General features: G+C 39.8%; 1 protein-coding gene across 1 annotated transcript in view; it reads right to left on the bottom strand.

Moving 5' to 3' along the window:
- The window catches only part of PLCXD3 (phosphatidylinositol specific phospholipase C X domain containing 3), a 201,781-nt gene that overhangs the window by 74,386 nt on the left and 106,631 nt on the right, over window positions 1-20,764 (bottom strand). The window contains exon 2 of the mRNA XM_006076396.4: window positions 1,320-2,028. Within this exon, the coding sequence (XP_006076458.1) occupies window positions 1,320-2,028 (709 nt within the window). The remainder of the gene's footprint in view (window positions 1-1,319; window positions 2,029-20,764) is intronic.

The raw sequence follows: 20,764 nt of genomic DNA, 5'->3' as shown, positions 1-20,764 counted from the left end.
ATATGGACAATGATAGATGTTGTATTGGGGAATGAGTTACAGACGCCTTTAGTGATTGCTAATTGTGGCTCACAGATGACCACTGCCCTACAGGTGTGTCTGGGCTTGACCAGTGGAATGCCTTTTCTCTGCAGATTGATTGTTGCTTTGGATAAAGTGTAAAGACATAGAACACAACTTAGGAAAAATGGGGTTTGAATCTTTGCTTCACTATTCATTGTCCAGATGGCTTTAGGCAAAACATTTCATATCTCTGAAGTTTAATTTTTATCTGTAATATAGTATCTACTGTCCAGGATTATTATATAGATCAAATGGAATCAGGTATGTGAAAATACTCTGAAAACAGTAGAGAAAGAGCTTTGTTATCTATATAATGCTAAGCACATATGAAAAGGAGTGCTATGAAAAGATAACTAGATATGGAGTCAAAATGCATAATGTGGGAATTCCCTGGATGATCCAGTGGTTAGGTTTCCACACTTCCACTGCAAGGGGTCCAGGTTCGATCTCTGGTTGGGTAACTAAAACCCAGCAAACCATGTGGTACAGCAAAAGCAAAAACAAAAATCCATGTTCCTGTGGGTTGATCTGTGTCTTACAAAATTGCTAAATTGTGTCTGACTCTTTGCACCCCATGGACTGTAGCCCACCAGCTTCCGCCTCCTCTGTCCATGGGATTTCCTAGGCAAGAATACTGGAATGGGTTGCCATTTCCTTCTCCAGGGGATCTTCCAAACCCAGGGATCTAACCTGCATCTCCTGCACTGTAGGTGGGTTCTTTACTGCTGAGCTCCCAGGAAAGCCCACAAAATGACATACTGAAGTCCTAATTCCCAACATCTGTTAAGTGTAAACTTATTTGAAAATAGGACATTTACAGATGCAATTAAGTTAAGATGAAGTCACTAGGGCAGGCCCTAGTCCAATATGACAAGTGTCCTTATAAGAAGAGATGACAGAGAAACGGGGAAGAATATCATGTAAAGATGGAGGCAGAGATGGGAGTGATGCATCTGTAAGCTAAGGACCACAGGGATGCACTATCACCAGAAGTTAGGGGAGTGGCATGGGAAAGATTCTCCCACAGAGCCCTCAGAAGGAGCCAGCCTGCTGACACCTTGATTTCAGACTTTTAGCCTCTGGAACTGAGGGGTGGTAAATTTCTTCTGTTTTTAGCCACCCAGTTTGTGGCACTTTGTGGTGACAGCCCTGGGAAATTAACATACATGGGTGTGAATCTGCTCCATCACTTAACAGCTCTTTGATGTTGGATTAAACTGCTTAAACATTTCCCCTGAGAACTTAAGGACACTTACCTTTCTGTGATAGTTTCTCTGAGACCACTGGCCACCCCTTTGACCACGGTGCTTGCTTTGGGAGTCAGCACCACCTGAGATATGAAAAACGATCCTTTCTTCCTTCTCTCAGTGATGGATGCCTGAAGAAACTGGATCAATTTTTCCGGGTCTGTGGTGTTGGCCCAGGGTGCTGGCATCATCTGCCCAGGCCAGAGAAAGGGCATTTCCAGAGCCACTGGACTGTGGTAGAAGACCAGCACTTGGTAATCCTTCTCCCACAGGTACTTCAGACTCACTTCCTGTGCAAAGATCGCTGGGCACATTTTATTTCCATAGATGTCTTTCAGCATTTGGACCAGTTTTTCATGGTGATATTTCTGCATCCCATAAAAGTGGTTGAAGTCCAAGAATACTACCTCCTTATGGTGATCTGTGAGGAATGCATTGATCTCCTCAAGACCTTCATTGACTTTGGCACTGAACAAACCGTGAGCAAAGTAGAGTTCATTGTCCGGGTCTCTGGGCTTGGTCGAAATTCGAAGATCAAAGTAACGGATTCCCGCTCCTAGCTGACCAGTAAAGTTCATGGTTTGAGTGGCTAGCCATTTTCGCATCAGCTTTTTGGCCACAGTTCCAAACACAGAGACAAAATTCTGGACAGTTTCTGGCTGCTCAGGCCCCACTGGAGAGGCTTCATCAATGTAGAAGCTGAAGGAATCATGAGATCCTAGAAGAATAAGAAGGCACAACATGGTTACATTTCAGTCCTTTGTCCTACCCAACTTCTTGCCCTCTTGCCGAGTCCATATTTCTGCCCCAAATGAGCCAAAGGAAACACTAAGGAACATTTACCTAGTACATCCAAGTGTCTTAGAAGGGTTTTGTTTTGTTGGGTTTTTTTTTTGTAACCTAGTATGAGATGGTTGGATGGCATCACTGACTCAATGGACATGAATTTGAGGAAACAAAAACAGCAGATATTAAGAAGACATGGCAATAATACACAGAAGAACTATACAAAAAAGATCTTCATGACCCAGATAACCACGATGATGTGATCACTCACTTAGATATCCTGGAATGTGAAGACAAGTGGGCCTTAGGAATCATCACTAAAAACAAAGCTAGTGGAGGTGATGGAATTCCAGTTGAGCTATTTCAAATCCTGAAAGATGATGCTGTGAAAGTGCTGCATTTACTATGCCAGCAAATTTGGAAAACTCAGAAGTAGGGACTGGAAAAGGTCTGTTTTCATTCCAATCCCAAAGAAAGGCAATGCCAAAGAATGCTCAAACTACCACACAATTGCACTCATCTCACATGCTAGCAAAGTAATGCTCAAAATTCTCCAAGCCAGGCTTCAACAGTATGTGAACTGGGAACTTCCAGATGTTCAAGCTGGCTTCAGAAAAGGTAAAGTTTAAAAATAAAATAAAATTTAAAAAATAAAAAAATTAATAAAAAAAAAAAAGAAAAGAAAAGGCAGAGGAACCAGAGATCAAATTGCCAACATCCATTGAATCATCAAAAAAGCAAGAGAGTTCCAGAAAAACATCTACTTCTGCTTTATTGACTACGCCAAACCTTTGGCTGTGTGGATTACAACAAACTGGAGAATTATTCAAGAGATGGGAATACTAGACCACCTGACCTGCCTCCTGAGAAAACTGTATGCAGATTAAGAAGCAACAGTTAGAACTAGACATGGAACAATGGACTGGTTCCAAATTGGGAAAGGAGTATGTCAAGGCTGCATATTGTCACCCTGCTTATTTAACTTGTATGCAGAGTACATCATGAGAAACACTGGGCTGGATGAAGCATGTTGGAATCAAGATTGCTGGGAGAAATACCAGTAGCCTCAGATATGCAGATGACACCACCCTTACGGCAGAGAGTGAAGAAGAACTAAAGAGCCTCTTGATGAAAGTGAAAGAGAAGAGTGAAAAAGTTGGCTTAAAACTCCACATTCAGAAAACTAAGATCATGGCATCTGGTCCCATCACTTCATAGGAACTATATGGGGAAACAGTGGAAACAGTAACAGACTTTTTGGGCTACAAAATCACTGCAGATGGTGACTGCAGCCATGAAATTAAGACACTTGCTCTTTGGAAGAAAAGCTATGACCAACCTAGACAGCATATTAAAAACCAGAGACATTACTTTGCCAACAAAAGTCCATCTAGTCAAAGCTATGGTTTTTCCAGTAGTCAAGTATGGATGTGAGAGTTGGACTCTAAAGAGAGGTGAGCCCCAAAGAATTGATGCTTTTGAACTGTGGTGTTGGAGAAGACTCCTGAGAGTTCCTTGCAAAGCAAGGAGACCCAACCAGTCCATCCTAAAGGAAATTAGTCCTGAATATTCATTGGAAGGACTGATGCTGAAGCTGAAACTCCAATACTTTGGCCACCTGCTGTGAAGAACTGACTCATTGGAAAAGACCCTGATGTTTGGAAATATTGAAGGCAGGAGGAGAAGGGGATGGCAGAGGACGAGATGGTTGGATGGCATCACTGACTCTATGGACTTGAGTTTGAGCAAGCTCTGGGAGTTGGTGATGGACAGGGAAGCCTGGGGTGTTGCTGTCCAATGGGTCACAAAGAACTGGACACGACTATGCAACTGAACTGAACTGAATGAAGGACGGGGCAGCCTGGCGTGCTGCAGTCCAGCAAAGAGGGGTTGCAAAGAGTCAGACATGACTTAATGACTCAACAATAATCGTACACAGAGGAGTCCAACAGACCAAATGGTTTGTACAATATAACTTTTAAAATCTCATTTAATCAATATTTTAAAATTCAAAAGATCATCTTCTACTTCTGTAAACCAAGAATTTCCTCTACAAATTAGCACAGGTTTTCTCTTTTTATTTTTTATTTATTTATTTTTTCTAGATTCAAGTCTAGATTCTCCCCCCAACCCCCAGTTTTATTGAGATAAACAGTATATCAATGGACATAAAGCACTATATATGTTTAAAGTGTATAGCATAATGAATTCTTTTTTATTTTTTCATCTATTATTTTTATAATTATAGCATATAATTATAGCGTATGGTAATGATTATTACCATAAGTTTAGTGAATACCCATCATCTCATAAGAGGCTTATGAAAGCTTCCTGATGGGAGAGATTGACTGAGGGGGAAATGGTCTTGTTCTGATTTGGCAAATCTAATACAGTTATGTAAAGTTTAAAAATAAAATAAAATTAAAAAAAAAAAAAAAAAAGATTTACTGAGCATGGCCCCACCCATCAGGTTTTCTCTTTTTAAAAAAGATTTTTGATGCAGACCATTTTTAAAGTCTTTATTTATTTTGTTACAATACTGTTTCTGTTTTATACCTTTGGTTTTTGTAGCTAAGAGGCACGTGGGATCTTAGCTCCCCCAACAAGGGATCAAATCCACACCCCCTGCATTGGACAGCAAAGTCTTAAACATTGGACCACCAGAGAAGTCCAAGAACTGGTTTTCCATGTAGGTGGCATAAGTGACCATACAGTAGAATTTATAGGGACTCATCACTTCCCAAATGCTTTATCTAAATCTTTTCCTTTCCTTCTATTTTGGGTTAATTTTAAGCCTAGTGGGTTTATTTCAATGAATACAGAAGCCTATTTCATAAGTAGACAATCAGTATTACCACCTATACTTTGGAAAGCACAGGAGGTTATAGGAATAGAGAAAGAGAGAAATAAGGTAAGAGAAAAGTACAATACTGGTATTTTAACATTATTCTTGACCCTGCATTTGGGCAACTGTGAATGTATATGAAGTCAGGTACACTTTACACATTGAATGAACAATTACTTTTTCTTGCAGGTTAACACAATTAATAGTATTTAATAATTAGCTAATAGACCATTTTCTTCACAGATATTTCCTCTCAAAAAAAGTGAAAGCTCTCTTTAGAGTTACTTCAAAATTTAGTAGAATTTCTTCCTACGGAGAACCTATTTAATTAATTATTTTTAGCAGTTGCAAATATTAAACCTCCATAAATGTAGCAATGAACACGTGTATGATTTATCTGTAAGTACAGATTGTCATTTAAAATATTATTGGAACCAAAAAAGAAAAATTATCTCAATTTTATTTTTAAAGCCTCCTTTAATTCTTAGACATGACTTATTAAATGGGTAAAATTAATTTATTCTGGACTTTACATGCATTAAAAAAGGCAGATATTATTATCCCCCATCTGTTACTCAGGCTTTCTCATACATTGTTGCTCACTCTTAATCTAAATGCATTGAGGTACAGCTTTTTCTAGATTTTTCACTCTTCCAACCCAATATGTGCACATGCACACACACACGCACACACACACATCTCTAAATTTATTATCATCACCTCAGGGCCTTTACTAAGCTATTTAAAGCACATTTTTTCAGTGACACAATATTTGTCTTTGTTTATATTCCATATATATGTCAATCTGTATCTACAGGCATCTACATATATCTTTGTCTAGCATTAAACAACCCACAGGAATCACAAAAGTATGAATTTCAGATGCCATGATAGGTTGTTAGAGAAAATATTTTGAAAAATACTTTGATATCCTGAAAATCATTACCTTTAAGATTTGGAATAGAAAACTCCTCAGAATTAATGGAATTTTTCAAACAGTGAATGGTAACCAAAAAATATAGAAATGCCACATTTAATTTCATCTGAAACTAGCTGATCTATTTATCTTTAGTAGATGGTATGGGAAGAAAATGTCAACACTTTCTGAATAAAGAAAACTGTCTGTTTGGAGCTGGCATTGACAAATTTTAATAGAGATTTAAATTACTGCATGTTGACTTATTAGTTGTTGTTCAGTCAATGGCTAATATAAATGAAGAAACTAAATTGTACTGTGGTTTAATATACAGCAAGAATATGTTTAACTAAAGAAAAAAGCAAGCTAAGAACAGTTATAATGAAATGATCTAAGATTGAAATAGGTACAAATAAATTAATAAGCCCTCAAAATAAGGGTTAATTTATAAAATCAAAAAAATTAATAATTGATTTGCAGGCATGTGAAGAAAAGGTGGATGAAAGAAATTGATTACTTCTGTAATCTGGTAGAAGACATAATTGGAAGCAAGCAAAAAAAAAATAATTGGAATTAAATATGACTAGATTTGTTCTTTCAGAAATGAGCTGTTGTTTGTTTGCAACATGTTAATAAAAATATTAATTTGTTGTGTGTACGTGTGCTCAGTTGCTCAGTCGTGTCCAACTCTTTGTGACCCCATGGACTATAGCCTGCCAGGCTCCTCTGTCCATGGGATTATCCTGGCAAGAATACTGCAGTACGTTGCCATTTCCTCCTTCAGGAGTTGAAGGATCAAATCCATGTCTCTTAAGTCCCCTTCATTGGCAGGTGGCTTCTTTACCACTGAGCTACCTGGGAATTATTATTAAGATCAAAATAAGGTAATGTAAAAATAAAAGTTAAAAACAGCAAACAGAAGAAGAAACCATCGGCACCCCCACCAGTGTTTGTTCTAAGTTAGATGACTCTGACATAGAGAAAAAAATCACCAGATGCAAATACTGTTTGAAGAGGGAGGAGAATTAAATTATCAATCAATACAAAACATTACCCGTGCATTTTGGGAGAAAATACATAATCTAATGTTGGCTAAGAAATAATATTTTCAGGGCTTTTAATTTCATTTGGAGTAGTAGTTCCTCACAAATTTCAACATTTCCTCTAGACTGTTTTCTATTTATTTGAACATAAAACAAAAATATAGCAATACTACTTTATGACTTTTAATAACAGAGAAAACCTCTGGCCCAGCCCTTTGTCTTTAAAACCAGGAACCTGCCTATGAGCAAAACAGTGCTAAGCACTATTTCTTTGTTCATGCCTAAATTGGTCGAATCCACATCTCCTGAATTGCAGTGAGATTCCTTACCTGCTGAGCCATTGGGGAAGCCCTGAAATCTACAACCTGTCTGCCTTATCTGGTCTAATATTTTGCTTCTACACTGGCTCAGTATTCCTATCCTCCTGTCCTCTTATTCTTTTCTCATCTACAGTTCCAACTCATACTTTGGACATGATATTTAATGTTGAACCTATGATTCTGAACTTACCCTCTCAATTTTGGGTTCGATCTGTCCTCTTTAGTCAGACAAGAGCTGGCCACTCCCATTATGAACCCTGCTCAATCAAGAAACTTTGCTCTAGCTCTGAATAAGTGAATGGAATGAAAGAAGTTACTTTCTTTTGTTTCTTGGAAACAGGCGATGAATAAGCTTGGAAGTACATCCTACCCCAGTGGAATCTTGACTGCTGCCTTTGGGAGATCTTAGGATATGGTGAATATTTGCCTAGATTCCTGACCCACAAAGACTGTGTTTTAAGTGATTAAATTTTCATATAATTTGTTACATAGCAATAGCTAACTAATGCAGACTATAACAACTTTTGGGGGTTAATGAGAGGATTTGACATCTACAGACCCAACTGTCTAATATATTAACTTGAAATTTTAATGAACAGCACCTAAATATTTACATTCTGCCATGTTAAGAAAATTGATCTAATAAGTATTACCTCTTTTCCAGTATCTTTCCAGTATTTTCTATTAAAGTTCTTTGAGCTGAACTTCTGATTGGTTTCTCAGTTTAGCCATCATTCCATTTCAAATTCTACAAAATTATGGTTTAATAAACATCAAAGAAAATGTATCAAGTCAATTTCACCTGTGAACCTTCAGAACAAAAAGGCCCATATGGCTAAGGTTTGATGTGCCCATGAGTGTGCAGTTCTAATATCTATATCCTGACCTTAGAATTCAGGCTCTGACTCCATCAATACAAGAACTGCTCCCCTCCTGGCCTCTGCAGGACACTGAACTTGCTTGCAAAAGCTTATGCGTGACACTCTGTATTTCTCTTTTCTTGTTTGTTCTATGCCTGTTTTATTTAGCACAGGGCTAAGCAATGGCACCCCACTCCAGTACTCTTGCCTGAAAAATCCCATGGACGGAGGCGCCTGGTGGGCTGCAGTCCATGGGGTCACTAGGAGTTGGACATGACCGAGTGACTTCACTTTCACTTTTCCCTTTCATGCATTGGAGAAGGAAATGGCAACCCACTCCAGTGTTCTTGCCTGGAGAATCCCAGGGATGGGGAGCCTGGTGGGCTGTCTTCTATGGGGTTGCACAGAGTTGGACACGACTGAAGCGACTTAGCAGCAGCAGCAGCAAGGTTTTTAAGACTCCTGCTTTCTGCGGACAGGTTTCCTGCGTATTTGATATCTTGGTACCATTTGTGATGATAAGGCCAACACCACAGGAGTACCAAAGCATATGTACCAGCAATCTGTGAGCCAAAAGGAGACTGCTGAGTGAGTAAGGAAGAGTAGATTTATTTTTTGAGGCCCCTTTTGGTGGACTTCCCTGGTGGCTCAGATGGTAAAGCGTCAGCCTACAATGTGGGAGGCCCAGGTTCTAATCCCTGGGTCGGGAAGATCTCTTAGAGAAGGAAATGGCAGCCCACTCCAGTATTCTTGTCTGGAAAATCCCATGGACAGAGGAGCCTGGTAGACTACAGTCCATGGGATCGCAAAGAGTCGGACATGACTGAGCAACTTCACTTTTCTAGAGTAGAATATAGGCACATGGCAGCATCTCCACTTTCTATGGGAAGAGACAGTTTTGGAGTTAAACTTACCTTCTTGTCTTCCCTTCATGAAAGTCTTACTCCTAGTCTTCTTTTGGGAGAAGGAAATGACAACCCACTCCAGTATTCTTGTCTGGAGAAATCTGTGGACAGAGGAGCCTTGTGGGCTGCTGTCCATGGGGTCTCATAGAGTTGGACATGACTGAAGCAACTTAGCATGCATGCGTGCATTGGAGAAGGATATGGCAACCCACTCCAGTGTTCTTGCCTGGAGAATCCCAGGGACGGAGGAGCCTGGTGGACTTCTATCTATGGGGTCGCACAGAGTCAGACACAACTGAAGCGACTTAGCAGCAGCAGCAGCAGTCTTCTTTTGCAACTTACATGTATTTCTTTCTTGGGGGCAAAACATTTGGGCACTTGTGGTAATCTTCCCTCCCCCTGAATTCACAGTTTGTTAGTCTATAGCTCCTTTTAATCAACTAATAATCGTTATCTGACATTATAACTAATGTTCATTATGTTCATTGAATTTTTATTCAATCTTTATATCTTGCTCTCCACCTGCAATCCCCTCACAAACATACACATTAATTTTCATCTAGATTGGTGTTCACTGTTGCTCAGTCTCTCAGGCATGTCCAACTCTTTGTGACTCCATGGACTGCAGCACGCCAGGTTTCCCTGTCCTTCACCATTTCCTAGAGCTTGCTCAAATTCATGTCCATTGAGTCGGTGATGCCATCCAACCATCTCGTCCTCTGCCATCCCCTTCTCCTCCTGCCTTCAATCTTTCCCAGCATCAGGGTCTTTTCTAATGAGCTCTCTCTTCACATCAGGTGGCCAAAATGTTGGAGCTTCAGCTTCAGCATTAGTCCTTCCAGTGAATGTTCAGGGTCAATTTCCTTTAGGATTGAGTGGTTTGATCTCCTTGCAGTCCAAGGGACTCTCAAGAGTCTTTTCCAACACCACGCTTCAAAATAATCAATTCTTTGGTGCACAGCCTTCTATATGGTTCAACTCTCACATCCATAAAAGGCTTCTGGAAAAACCATAGATTTGACCATACGGACCTTTCTCAGCAAAGTTATGTCTCTGCTTTTTAAGATGCCATCTAGGTTTGTCATAGCTTTTCTTCCAAGGAGCAAGTGTCTTTAGTTTCATGGCTGCAGTCACCATCTGAGTAATTTTGGAGCTCAAGAAAATAAAGTACATCTAGATTGTAACCTTCCTCAAAAGCAAAAAAAAAAAAAACCTATCATCTCCTGTGCTCACTACTATATCCAGCTTTATTAATAAACATTTGATTCAAGTCAGTGCGTCAAAATGAGTTCACATGGGATTAGGCCATTATTGACCCCCGTCTTCTTCACCATTTCCTCTTAGATCTCTCAGAAATTTAGGCTACACAGCTTGGCTCTCTCTCCTTAACTCTGGTTCCATCTTTAACTGCTGTAATCAGACTATCATGATTGTAACTCATATAAAACCTCTGTGAAACAGCCTCAATGATAACTAAAAATACTCATCAGACTTCTGTGTCCTCATTCCTAAATCCTAGCACAAAACTTAGAGGCGTTTCATTACTGTTGTCAAATAAATGAATGAGTGAATCATGCTTAGCCTTTCTGGAATGTTTGATACTGCTATTCTTCCTTCTTCCTTCTTAAAATATTTTCCCCCTTTGGCTTTTTAGACATGGCTCTTTCCTAGTTTTGCTACTTTCTTGTTATTGTCCTATCCCAGCCTCCTGTGCTGTCTCTTGCTGCCCTTCCAGTTCCTAAATGAGAGTATTATCCAAAGTTCTACTCAAGACTTCAACTTGCTCCATGATTATTCCTTGGGTGATCTCATTCATCTCTTTGGCCTCATGCCTGATAATAGATACATAATAAATTGATACCATCTAATCTGACCTGCATTACACATTTCCAGTCTGCCTATCAGGTAACTAAATTTTATTGCTCCATGGGAACCTTAAACTTAAAATGTTTTAGATGAACTATCGTATCCTCCCTTTCAAACCAGCTCCTTTATCAGTGTACCTATCATACTTATCTCATATTCCTTCCATCTCATCTTGGATTCATCTTGAGTTCTAACTCACCCCTCAAAACCTCATGTTCATCAGTCTTCCAGTCCCATCATATTGACTTCCAAATTCTCTCTCAGACATGGCCTCTTCATCTCCATTCCATTCCATTGCTAATGGCTTGGTTTCCCGTTGGGACCACTGACACAGCTTTCAGGTAATGTTCCTGATATATCCCTAATATCCCTAATAAACACCCTAGCTACTACCATCCAAACCTCTTCTATAGGCATTACTCTGCCTCAGTCTCTAGAGTGGATTTAACCTTAGAAAAAAAGGATAGAGAATTGATTCCAGCCAATAGAGTGGCATGTCTGAACAAATTCCTCTTGCTTTCTGCCTCAGTTTCATTAACAGGAATTTTACTTTGATAAATTATCTAGTATTTAAGTCTTCTAAGGGAATTATTTGCTCTTATGACCCCCTCCCATCATTAGAATACTAAAATTTCACCACTAAATATTACACTGGTAAGTAGAACCTGGTTACATGTTGAGTCTGTCTGCCTGTTATTATTTCTTCAGTATCACTGACTCCATAGTACTAATCAGCCAGCTCCATTCCCTATTACCTTGTACTACATCCCCAAACACAGCTCTTGGTGTGGACTCTGGCCTTGTTGCTATTATTTAGTTGCTAAGTCATGTCCAACTTTTCTGTGATTCCATGGACTGAAGCCCACAAGACTCCTTCTGTCCATGGGATTTCCCAGACAAGAATACTGGAGTGGCTGCCATTTCCTTCTCCAGGGGATCTTCCTGACCCAGGGATCAAACCCGGGTCTTCTGCATTGCAGGCAGATTCTTTACCAACTGAGCTACAGAATCCATTATTATTTGACACCCTACAATTAATCTCATTAATTTTTGTTTACTCCATTGATTAAATTGATTGGTTATTTGGATTTTTAAGCGGCAAAGACCAAATCTTGAAGAATAAGGATCGCTCCTTATTCCTGGCATGTAATCTTACCTCAGACCTCCAACAAATGATCAGGGCTTTGAGGACAATACAAGAGATTTTGTGTCATCAGAGAAAATGCACAATATGTATCACAAACCAAAACACTTCTAAAATTGAGCATATAATTAAAAAACTACATACTGGTAGTTCAATATTTGTGCTTCACTTGACATTAACATATAGGAAATACAATTTTTAATATTAAATTAAACCCAACATATCTTGTAGAACACTGAGATTAATCCTTTTGTAAAGGAAAAATCAAAATGATCATTCTGTGATATTTCTCCTTGGGTAAATCTGTGCCTTTAATATTGTATAAAGCCTTCTTCCTCAGCGCATCTCAGAGACAGTAAGCTGAAGTAAAGGAGGTTGGTTTCCTTATGTAAGTCTTTTGATCCAGGATCCCAGTTGCCAAATTTGAGAAGCCCTGTTACATTAATGCCTCCCAGTAGAGGAGTTCAATATTCATCAAAATGTCTTTAAACTTGCTGGGTTGTTTCTTTAAACCAATAGATGAGCCGGCAGTGACTAGTTTAGAGCAGCAGCATTCCCGTCAAGGAGCAGGAAAAAGAGCTGCTCCAACTACCCTCTTAGTGAAACTATTAAGCCTCTTTGTCATATGGATTTCCTTTTAAGGACTATCAGTAGGGCTGTCTGAAAAACCAAAGAGACCCTAAGAAATAAAGAAGTCCTAAATTACTGTCTATCCTCACATAAATCAGTTCCCTCTCCACTGCAGCCTCTGGACACTTCTCAGCAAAGAGTCAAATGGAATCCCTCTTTGAGGTCCTGCTGTGTACAGGAGCTGCTAAGCCAAGGATAACAGTATCCCAAAACTTCTACATCTGCCAACACAGCCCTAGGGAGGGCAGCTTCTTAAATGGGAAGGTCCTGGGACCAGCAAAAATCTATGTATGAAATGTAAAAATTTAAGAAGAAAATCTAAAAAATAAAAAGTAAAAAATAAAAATCTAAAAAAATAAAGTTTTTAAACAAGTTTGTTTCCATTCACAAACTTTACCCCCATCTAAAAAAAGTACAGCAGCAGTATTTATTGTTAGGTAATCAGAAAGGCCAATAGACCCATCTGTTACCATAGACAAGTGGTTCTCTACTAGGGTTTGTTTTGACCCAGAAGATATTTGACAGCTCCCGCAAATGTTTGTACTGTTACAAGTGAAGGGGCAGTGTTCCCGCCATCTAGTGGGTAGAGGGCCAGGGATGCAGCTGACCATCCTACAATGCACTGGAGAGCTCCCACACGAAGAATCACCCAGCCCCAAATGTCTATACAGTAGTTCCCCTTATCTGCAGGGGATAGGTCCTAAGACACCCAGTGGATGCCTGAAACCATAAAAAGTGCATGTGTGCATGTAAGTCACTTCAGTCATGTCCAACTCTTTGCGACCCTATGGACCTTAGCCCACCAGGCTTCTCTGTCCATGGGATTCTCCAGGCAAGATTACTGGAGTAGGTTGCCATGACCTCCCCCAGGAGACCTTCCCAATCCAGAAATTGACCCGTGTCTCATGACTCCTGCATTGGCAGGCAGGTTCTTTACCACTAAGCACCACCTGGGAAGCCCATATATACTATGTTTCTTCCTGTATGTGCACGCCTATGAGAAAGTTTAACTTACAAATTAAACACTAAGAGAATAGCTGAATTGCCAGCATCATTACCCTTGCACTTTGAAGCCATTATTAAGTAAAACCAGTTATTTGAAAATAAGCACTGCAATACCGAGATAGTCTAATAACCAAGATGGCTAAGTGACCAACGGGTGGGATATCCTACTCAAAGGGATGGTTCACTACAAGGTGGGACAGAGTGGTTGGCATGAGATTTCATCACACTACTCAGAACAGCAAGTAACTTAAAACTTGCGAATTGCTCATTTCTAGAATTTTCCATTTCATATTTTTGGACCAGAGTCAATCCTGGATAACTGAAACTTCAAAAAGCAAAACCTCGAATAAGGAAGACTATTGTAGTAACAAGGTTGAGAAAGCCTGCTCTAGTGGAAACAGTACAGGCAGATTAATTTCCAGAAATAGAAAACAAACACTGAATTGCCTCTGTCCACCCGTACACATATTTTCCCAAAGCAAAACTCATCACTCACAAGCTTCTCATTGTGCCATTCTACCTTGAAGTTGTTCTGAATACTTAGAGCAACTGAAACTATCACACATGAAGCATTGCTTTTTAGTTTCTTTGAAACCCTTATCAGACTATGTGGCTTAGACACTGATTTCTACCAATCTCTTGATTTTTCTTTAGCATTCCTTTCAATTGTTCTGACATTTCTCAAGATAATCAGTAAATCTTTCAGGCTAAAATTAAACCATGCATATAAGTACTTTTTATTCATTGATCTCCATCTCCACTGCAGAAAGTTCTGTGTGGCATGAGTTTTGTAGGGACTAGATTTGTCTAGCTCTTATTCAACTTGTTTAATAAATCAAGTGCCTGTTGTGTGCAAGACGCAGTGAAAGGAGTTTTGTGTGTGGCTAAGAAGAGGTGGGCAGTCGGGAGATTAAAATAACATCACTTACCAAGTAAAAGAAGGGAAGGTGGGTTTCTTTTGCTAAGTATTCCTTATGCCCTGCTCTATAGTATCAAGCATTTGGTAGCATTTATTGAGTATATATTACATGCCATACATTGAGTCAAAGATATGGAAATAAAAGAGTACACAGCTGATCCTAAGGCAGGGACCAGGGATGCTGACCTTCTGTGCAGTTGAAAATCTGCATATAATGTATAGTTGCTTCTCTGTTTATGTCAACAAAGGTCCATCTAGTCAAGGCTATGGTTTTTCCAGTGGTCATGTATGGATGTGAGAGTTGGACTACAAAGAAAGCTGAATGCAGAAGAATTGATGCTTTTGAACTGTGGTGTTGGAGAAGACTCTTGAAAGTCCCTTGGACTGCAAGGAGATCCAACCAGTCCATCCTAAAGGAGATAGGTTCTGGGTGTTCATTGGAAGGACTGATGTTGAAGCTGAAACTCCAATACTTTTGGGCACTTGATGCGAAGAGCTGACTCATTTGAAAAGACCCTGATGCTGGGAAAGATTGAGGGCAGGAGGAGAAGGGGATGACAGAGGATGAGATGGTTGGATGGCATCACTGACTCGATGGACATGGGTTTGGGTGGACTCCGGGAGTTGGTGATGGACAGGGAGGCATGGCGTGCTGCGGTTCATGAGGTCACAACGAGTTGGACATGACTGAGCGACTGAACTGAACTAAACTGAACTCTGTATATTTGGTTCATCTGCACTCTCAGTTCTGCATCTGCCAACTCAATCACAAATCACTGTGCCATAGTATTTACTACTGAAAAAAATTTACATCTAAGTGGACCCAAACAGTTCAAACCCATGTTGTTCATTCTTGTGGAATTCATATCATAGGAGGGTGAATTAGGCAAGAAAATCACTGTTATTATAAAGTGTGATAAATACGGTAATAACTATATGTGATATATTTTGATGAAACAGTAGTTCAGTCCTGAGCTGAATATCATCTTCTAGAGATCATTAATAATCAAAGATAAAGGGTATACCTTCATCAAGGCTATACCTTCCAATATTAATGCCCATATGGATCACTTGAGGAACTTGTTAATATCTGGGATGGGGCATAAAAATCTGTGTTTGCAATAACCTCCCAGGTATTACCAATGCTGTGGTTTAAAGGGCCATTTCTGAATAGTGAGTAATTAATGTAATATTAGCATCTCTTGCTCATCAATTACATATCCATTACACTGTCTTCTCTCCTCAGTCTCCTATGCTTCTGAACTCCTAGTTCCCATCTCTTTACACATACACACATATGCATAAATACATACACATTGATGCACACACTTCTGCTTGTGTGATTTCCAAGTTTGGGGAGATGTCATAAGCACCTGTGTTGTGGGTTATTGGTTGAATACTTTGCTGTGTCACTCAGGTGAAAGTCTGCATTGATCTTTTTACTTACTAAGTTGGTGCTTCCCTGGCGGCTTAGATGGTAAAGAATCTGCCTCAGTGCAGGAGACCTGGGTTCAATCCCTGGGTCGGGAAGATTCCATGGAGAGGGGCATGGCAACCCACTCCAGTAATCTTGCCTGGAGAATTCCATTGACAAAGGAGACTGGTGGGCTACCGTCCATGGCATCGCAGAGTCAGACACGACTGGGTGACTAACAATTTCAATACTTCACAACATTTATTAATAATCTTTATAATAAAATATTTATTTTGGTAAGTTTTCTGAGATCACTTACATGTGAAGTCAATCTACTCATCCTAATTAATAAGCCAAACACAAGTCCCTGGCCACAAGAATGAGGCAGTAGCAGATCAGAACACAAGAAAGCCTCATTTCCTTTATCCTTGAGGACACCAAGCTGCTGTCCTTCAAATGTCTGTATTTCCAGGTTCATAGTGACCACTCTACCAGATGCAATGAGTCAGAGAGAAGAATGAATCAAGGATGACTAAATCAGAAAGATGGGAGGTGGTGTTCCTGAAGGAACTGTGGTAAAGATTAGGGAGAAAATGGCATAGTTTGCTGGCCTTGGCTACTTTAGTAGAGCCTAGAGAATTCCAAAGGAACCTTGGTCTGCTGGTGAATAATGTGGGAGAGAACCAGAAGGAAACCATACTTTTCCTGATATTCTACTCTGCTTCAACTCTCAGGGCCCAGTCTCTACCTAAGAGAGAGATGTGCTTTACATAAAAGGAAATGTAAGAAAATCTGTTTTCAACTGTAGACAGGCTGGTTCTTTCCCATTCACTTCCCTAAAGATGCTCCATGAAGTCAAAAGAAACTGAACTCCCAGAAGCCTTAAGTAACAAGTACCTGGGGTCCTAAGGCCACTCAAGATGAGATCCCCTTTGCTTGTTGCACTCCAGCAACACTGGACTTTTCTCTGCTAATCAAAAACACTACGCTCATTTCAACTGAGCCCTTGTGAGCACACTTCCCTCTGCTCTGTCCCCAGTTGTTTGTGTGACTGGCATCTTTTCATCCAAGTCTTCATTTAAATATCATCTTCTAAAGTGAACCTTCTAGTATCTAAAGTATCTAACTCAACTCACCCTCCCTTGCTGCCTGCCAGCCTTCATCATATGATCAAATTTTATTTTCTTCATTGTATTTATCACTAGCTTCAAGTTTCATTTTATTTAATTTCTTATTTGCTTTGTGTCTATCTCTCCCCTCCATAACTAGAATTTAAATTCCATAAGAATTAGAATCTAATCTGTCTTGTTCACTGTTGTATCTCTAGCAAAGGGCACAGCACTGGCACATAAAAGATACTCAAATATTTGTTGTATGAAATAATATCTTTCCATCTCTATAAACCTCAGTATCTACTAATATGTAAATGGACTGATGATGCCATCTACATATAAGATAAAATAAATGATAACCACTAGACATGGATCACAGAAAATACTTCACAAACACTAGCTTTTATTATCACTATTATTTCTGCACTATTAACTCTGAGCACTAAGTACCTGACACATAGTAGGTTCTCTGGATAAACCAATGAATGAGAATTGCACCGAAAAGCTCTAAACACTATGGCTGCCATAAATTCTTAGAACCACTCAATGGATGAGTGGTTCATTATGAGGCACTCATTGATGAGTGCTTTAGATATAAATATGTATTTAAAGTCCTCCCCCTTATTGATTCCCTGGTCTATGAGTTCCCTTTCCTGTACCAGATGCAGCAATGCCAAGAGCCACCATCTCTGGAAGGTTCTTCTCCTTACCAACATGCCATTCCAAAGTCTTACCACATAGACTGTAGCTTGTCAGACTCCTCTGTCCATGAGATTGCCCAGACACAAATACTGGAGTGGGTTGCCATTACCTTCTCCAGGGGATCTACTCCTGCCAGGGAAAGGAAAAATGTTGGGGAAAGAGATGTGGTTGCCACACAGTCAGCCCTGTCTTCCCACTTCTCTTTAGGAACTGACTGTTTAAGATGTTGATTTTTTTTTTTTTAATGCCACCTCCTTCCCTTGTTTCTCCACTAAAACCTCCCTACAGAGGCCGAGTCCAGAATTTGGGGCAGATATTTGAATATCTGTAAGCACCGGAGCAATCTGGTTACCTGGACAGAGAAAGAAATGAACTGGGGAAAGGGAGGCAGATTAGATAAAACCAAGATAAAGCCAAATCCTTATTACTAAAATCAACTATTCTGAATAAAGAATCTCTATTGTGTTTTTCCCTCTAAGAAGAAAACAAATATAAAACATGGCAAATAAACAGTCTATTTATTACATTCTCTTAGATTTGAGAGCCAGAAGGCCTCTGAAACCTATTTAGCTTTGTTCTTACATATCTAGCACTATTGGTTTTTCTTTTATGAATAATGAAAATCAGAAACAACACGTTAGCCTTCATCATGTTTGTACCACAGAAAGAACATCTATTTGAAATATAAGCCTTTGATTCTGTGATGCCCCCATAAAACACCATTTGCCAACAGCTGGATCTTTCTACTATCAAAGAAGTGTTTGAGGCATGGGGATTATTTATTCCTCCTGTCTTCCTTCCAGTCTCCCTTTGTCTTCCTCCAGCTTTTAGGTTTGGACATGTAAAGAAAAGTATACCTCCTCTTACTTTTCAAACTCATGACAAAGCTAAAATAATAGGCAAGGTCTGTAAATCTGGTGCACACAGACACACTGGCTTATAAAGCTAAACATGTGCTGTGCCCTGTGCTTAGTCGCTCAGTGGTGTCCAACACTTTGTGACCCCATGGACTGGAGCCCGCCAGGCTCCTGTGTCCATGGGATTCTCCAGGCAAGAATAATGGAGTGGGTTGCCATGCACTCCTGCAGAGGATCTTTCCAACCCAGGACTCGAACCCAAGCCTCCTGCATTGCCAGTGGATTCTTTACCATCTGACCCACCAGGGCCATTATTTGACCCAAGAAAATTCGGAATAGCACCAACTTAATGCTACATGGGCTTCCCTGGTGGCTCAGATGGCAATGAGTCGGCCTGTAGTGTGGGAGATCCAGGTTTGATCCCTGGGTTGGGAAGATCCCCTGGAAAAGGAAATAGCAACCCACTCCAGTATTCTTGCCTGAAAAATCCCATGGATGGAAGAGCCTGGCAGGCTACCTGCAGGCTACAGCCATGGCAGGCTACCATGCGGTCGCAAAGAGTCAGACATGACTGAGTGACTTCACTTTTTTCTTTCAATGCTACATGATATTTCATTCCATAAGTCCAAGAACACACATATGTATTACATGCTATATAATCATTCCCAAACCACTTATCCCAGAGTACTTATTTGTTATAAAACATTGTTTTTGGTGGCTTCCCTGGTGGCTCAGTCAAGAATCCAATTGCAATTCAGCAGAGCTGGGTTTGATCCCTGGATTGGGAAGATCCCCTGGAGGAGGGCATGGCAACCCGCTCCAGTATTCTTGCCTGAAGAATCCCCATGGATACAGGAGCCTGGTGGGCTATAGTCCACAGGGTTGCAAAGAGTTGGACACAACTGAGCGACTAAGCATGGCACACACATTGTTTTTTGCAATAGTGTTGGTTATATAGAGTGTTAATCAGGGATATACAGAATTATCTTGCTTTCAAACGAAAAACCCATGTATCTAAAATGGGTAATGGATGTTTCTCCTTGTGAAACAAAAAAAATACTCAATGACACTCAAAATGTATTAACTGAAATCTTAGTATTTCACAAGCACCTAATATATGTGCTATACCAGGCTAGTATGCATATAGAAAGGAGGTCGTTGCTCTGTGCCATTCAAGATCTTTCTTAGTCTCTCACAGTAAAAATAAGACAACAAAGGAAACTTGGCAACAATGACAGCACCAGTCTTATCCAGGGGCTGGTCCTGCTTTCTACCAGCTTCCTTCATCCCCTCTTCCATACGCCAACATTATACGTTGATTTTATTAACTGCAAAGCAAATGTGATATCAAGAGATAGGTTAAAAAAATAAAGACGATATGGAATTTTCCTACCCTAAGAGAGCTACTATAGAGAAAATTATCCACTTTTAGTCTGTGTTCACATACATTCATATTTTAATCATTTGATTGGTGTGTACCAAGCACACTGGATTATAGCATCAATGCTGTCAGTGGTATTACAGTCTTCAGTCATTGTTTAAATGATTGCATCAAATTGCACATGATGATACATACTTTAACAATTCTTCTATTAGTATTTATTTTTGAGTTCCCTTTCATATAAATTCTATAAAGGAAACTTCTTCCTTTTTTTTACAATAAATTTTCAGAAACTCAGTTGTCTTATGTTTGGAGTTATTTAACAATCTTTCCTCCTCTCCTACTTTATCACTTCTTCCTGCATCCTTCCAAAGTTGTGTAACCTTAAGAGAAGTAAAGGACTCTCAGAGCTGGCTGTGGAAGTCATGATAGTTATGAGCCGGGGAAATTATGGTGGCAATGACCTCGTTTTCCACTTGCTTCTGATAATGACCTTCTTGTAATCTATGCCTTTCTCCATCAGTACCCCCTAGGACACAGGCACTTCTTGCTTCAGTTTTGATGTCTCACATCTCTGTTTCTTCATTTATCTTCCTTTTTGTCAGCCCTTACTTAAAGTATCTTGCCACTCAAGATCTCAATTCAAAGATCTCCTCATGCCCAAAAGTCTTGATATTATCTGTATTGGAAAGCACATTATTTAGAACACACACAGAAACAAACAGATCCCAAACAGCTGTTTTGCTTTT

This window comes from Bubalus bubalis, chromosome 19 (genome assembly GCF_019923935.1).
Source record: "Bubalus bubalis isolate 160015118507 breed Murrah chromosome 19, NDDB_SH_1, whole genome shotgun sequence".
Classification (NCBI taxonomy): Eukaryota; Metazoa; Chordata; class Mammalia; order Artiodactyla; family Bovidae; genus Bubalus; species Bubalus bubalis.
The sequence above is the reverse complement of the archived record's forward strand: the minus strand, read 5'-3'. Positions and strand labels throughout refer to the sequence as shown.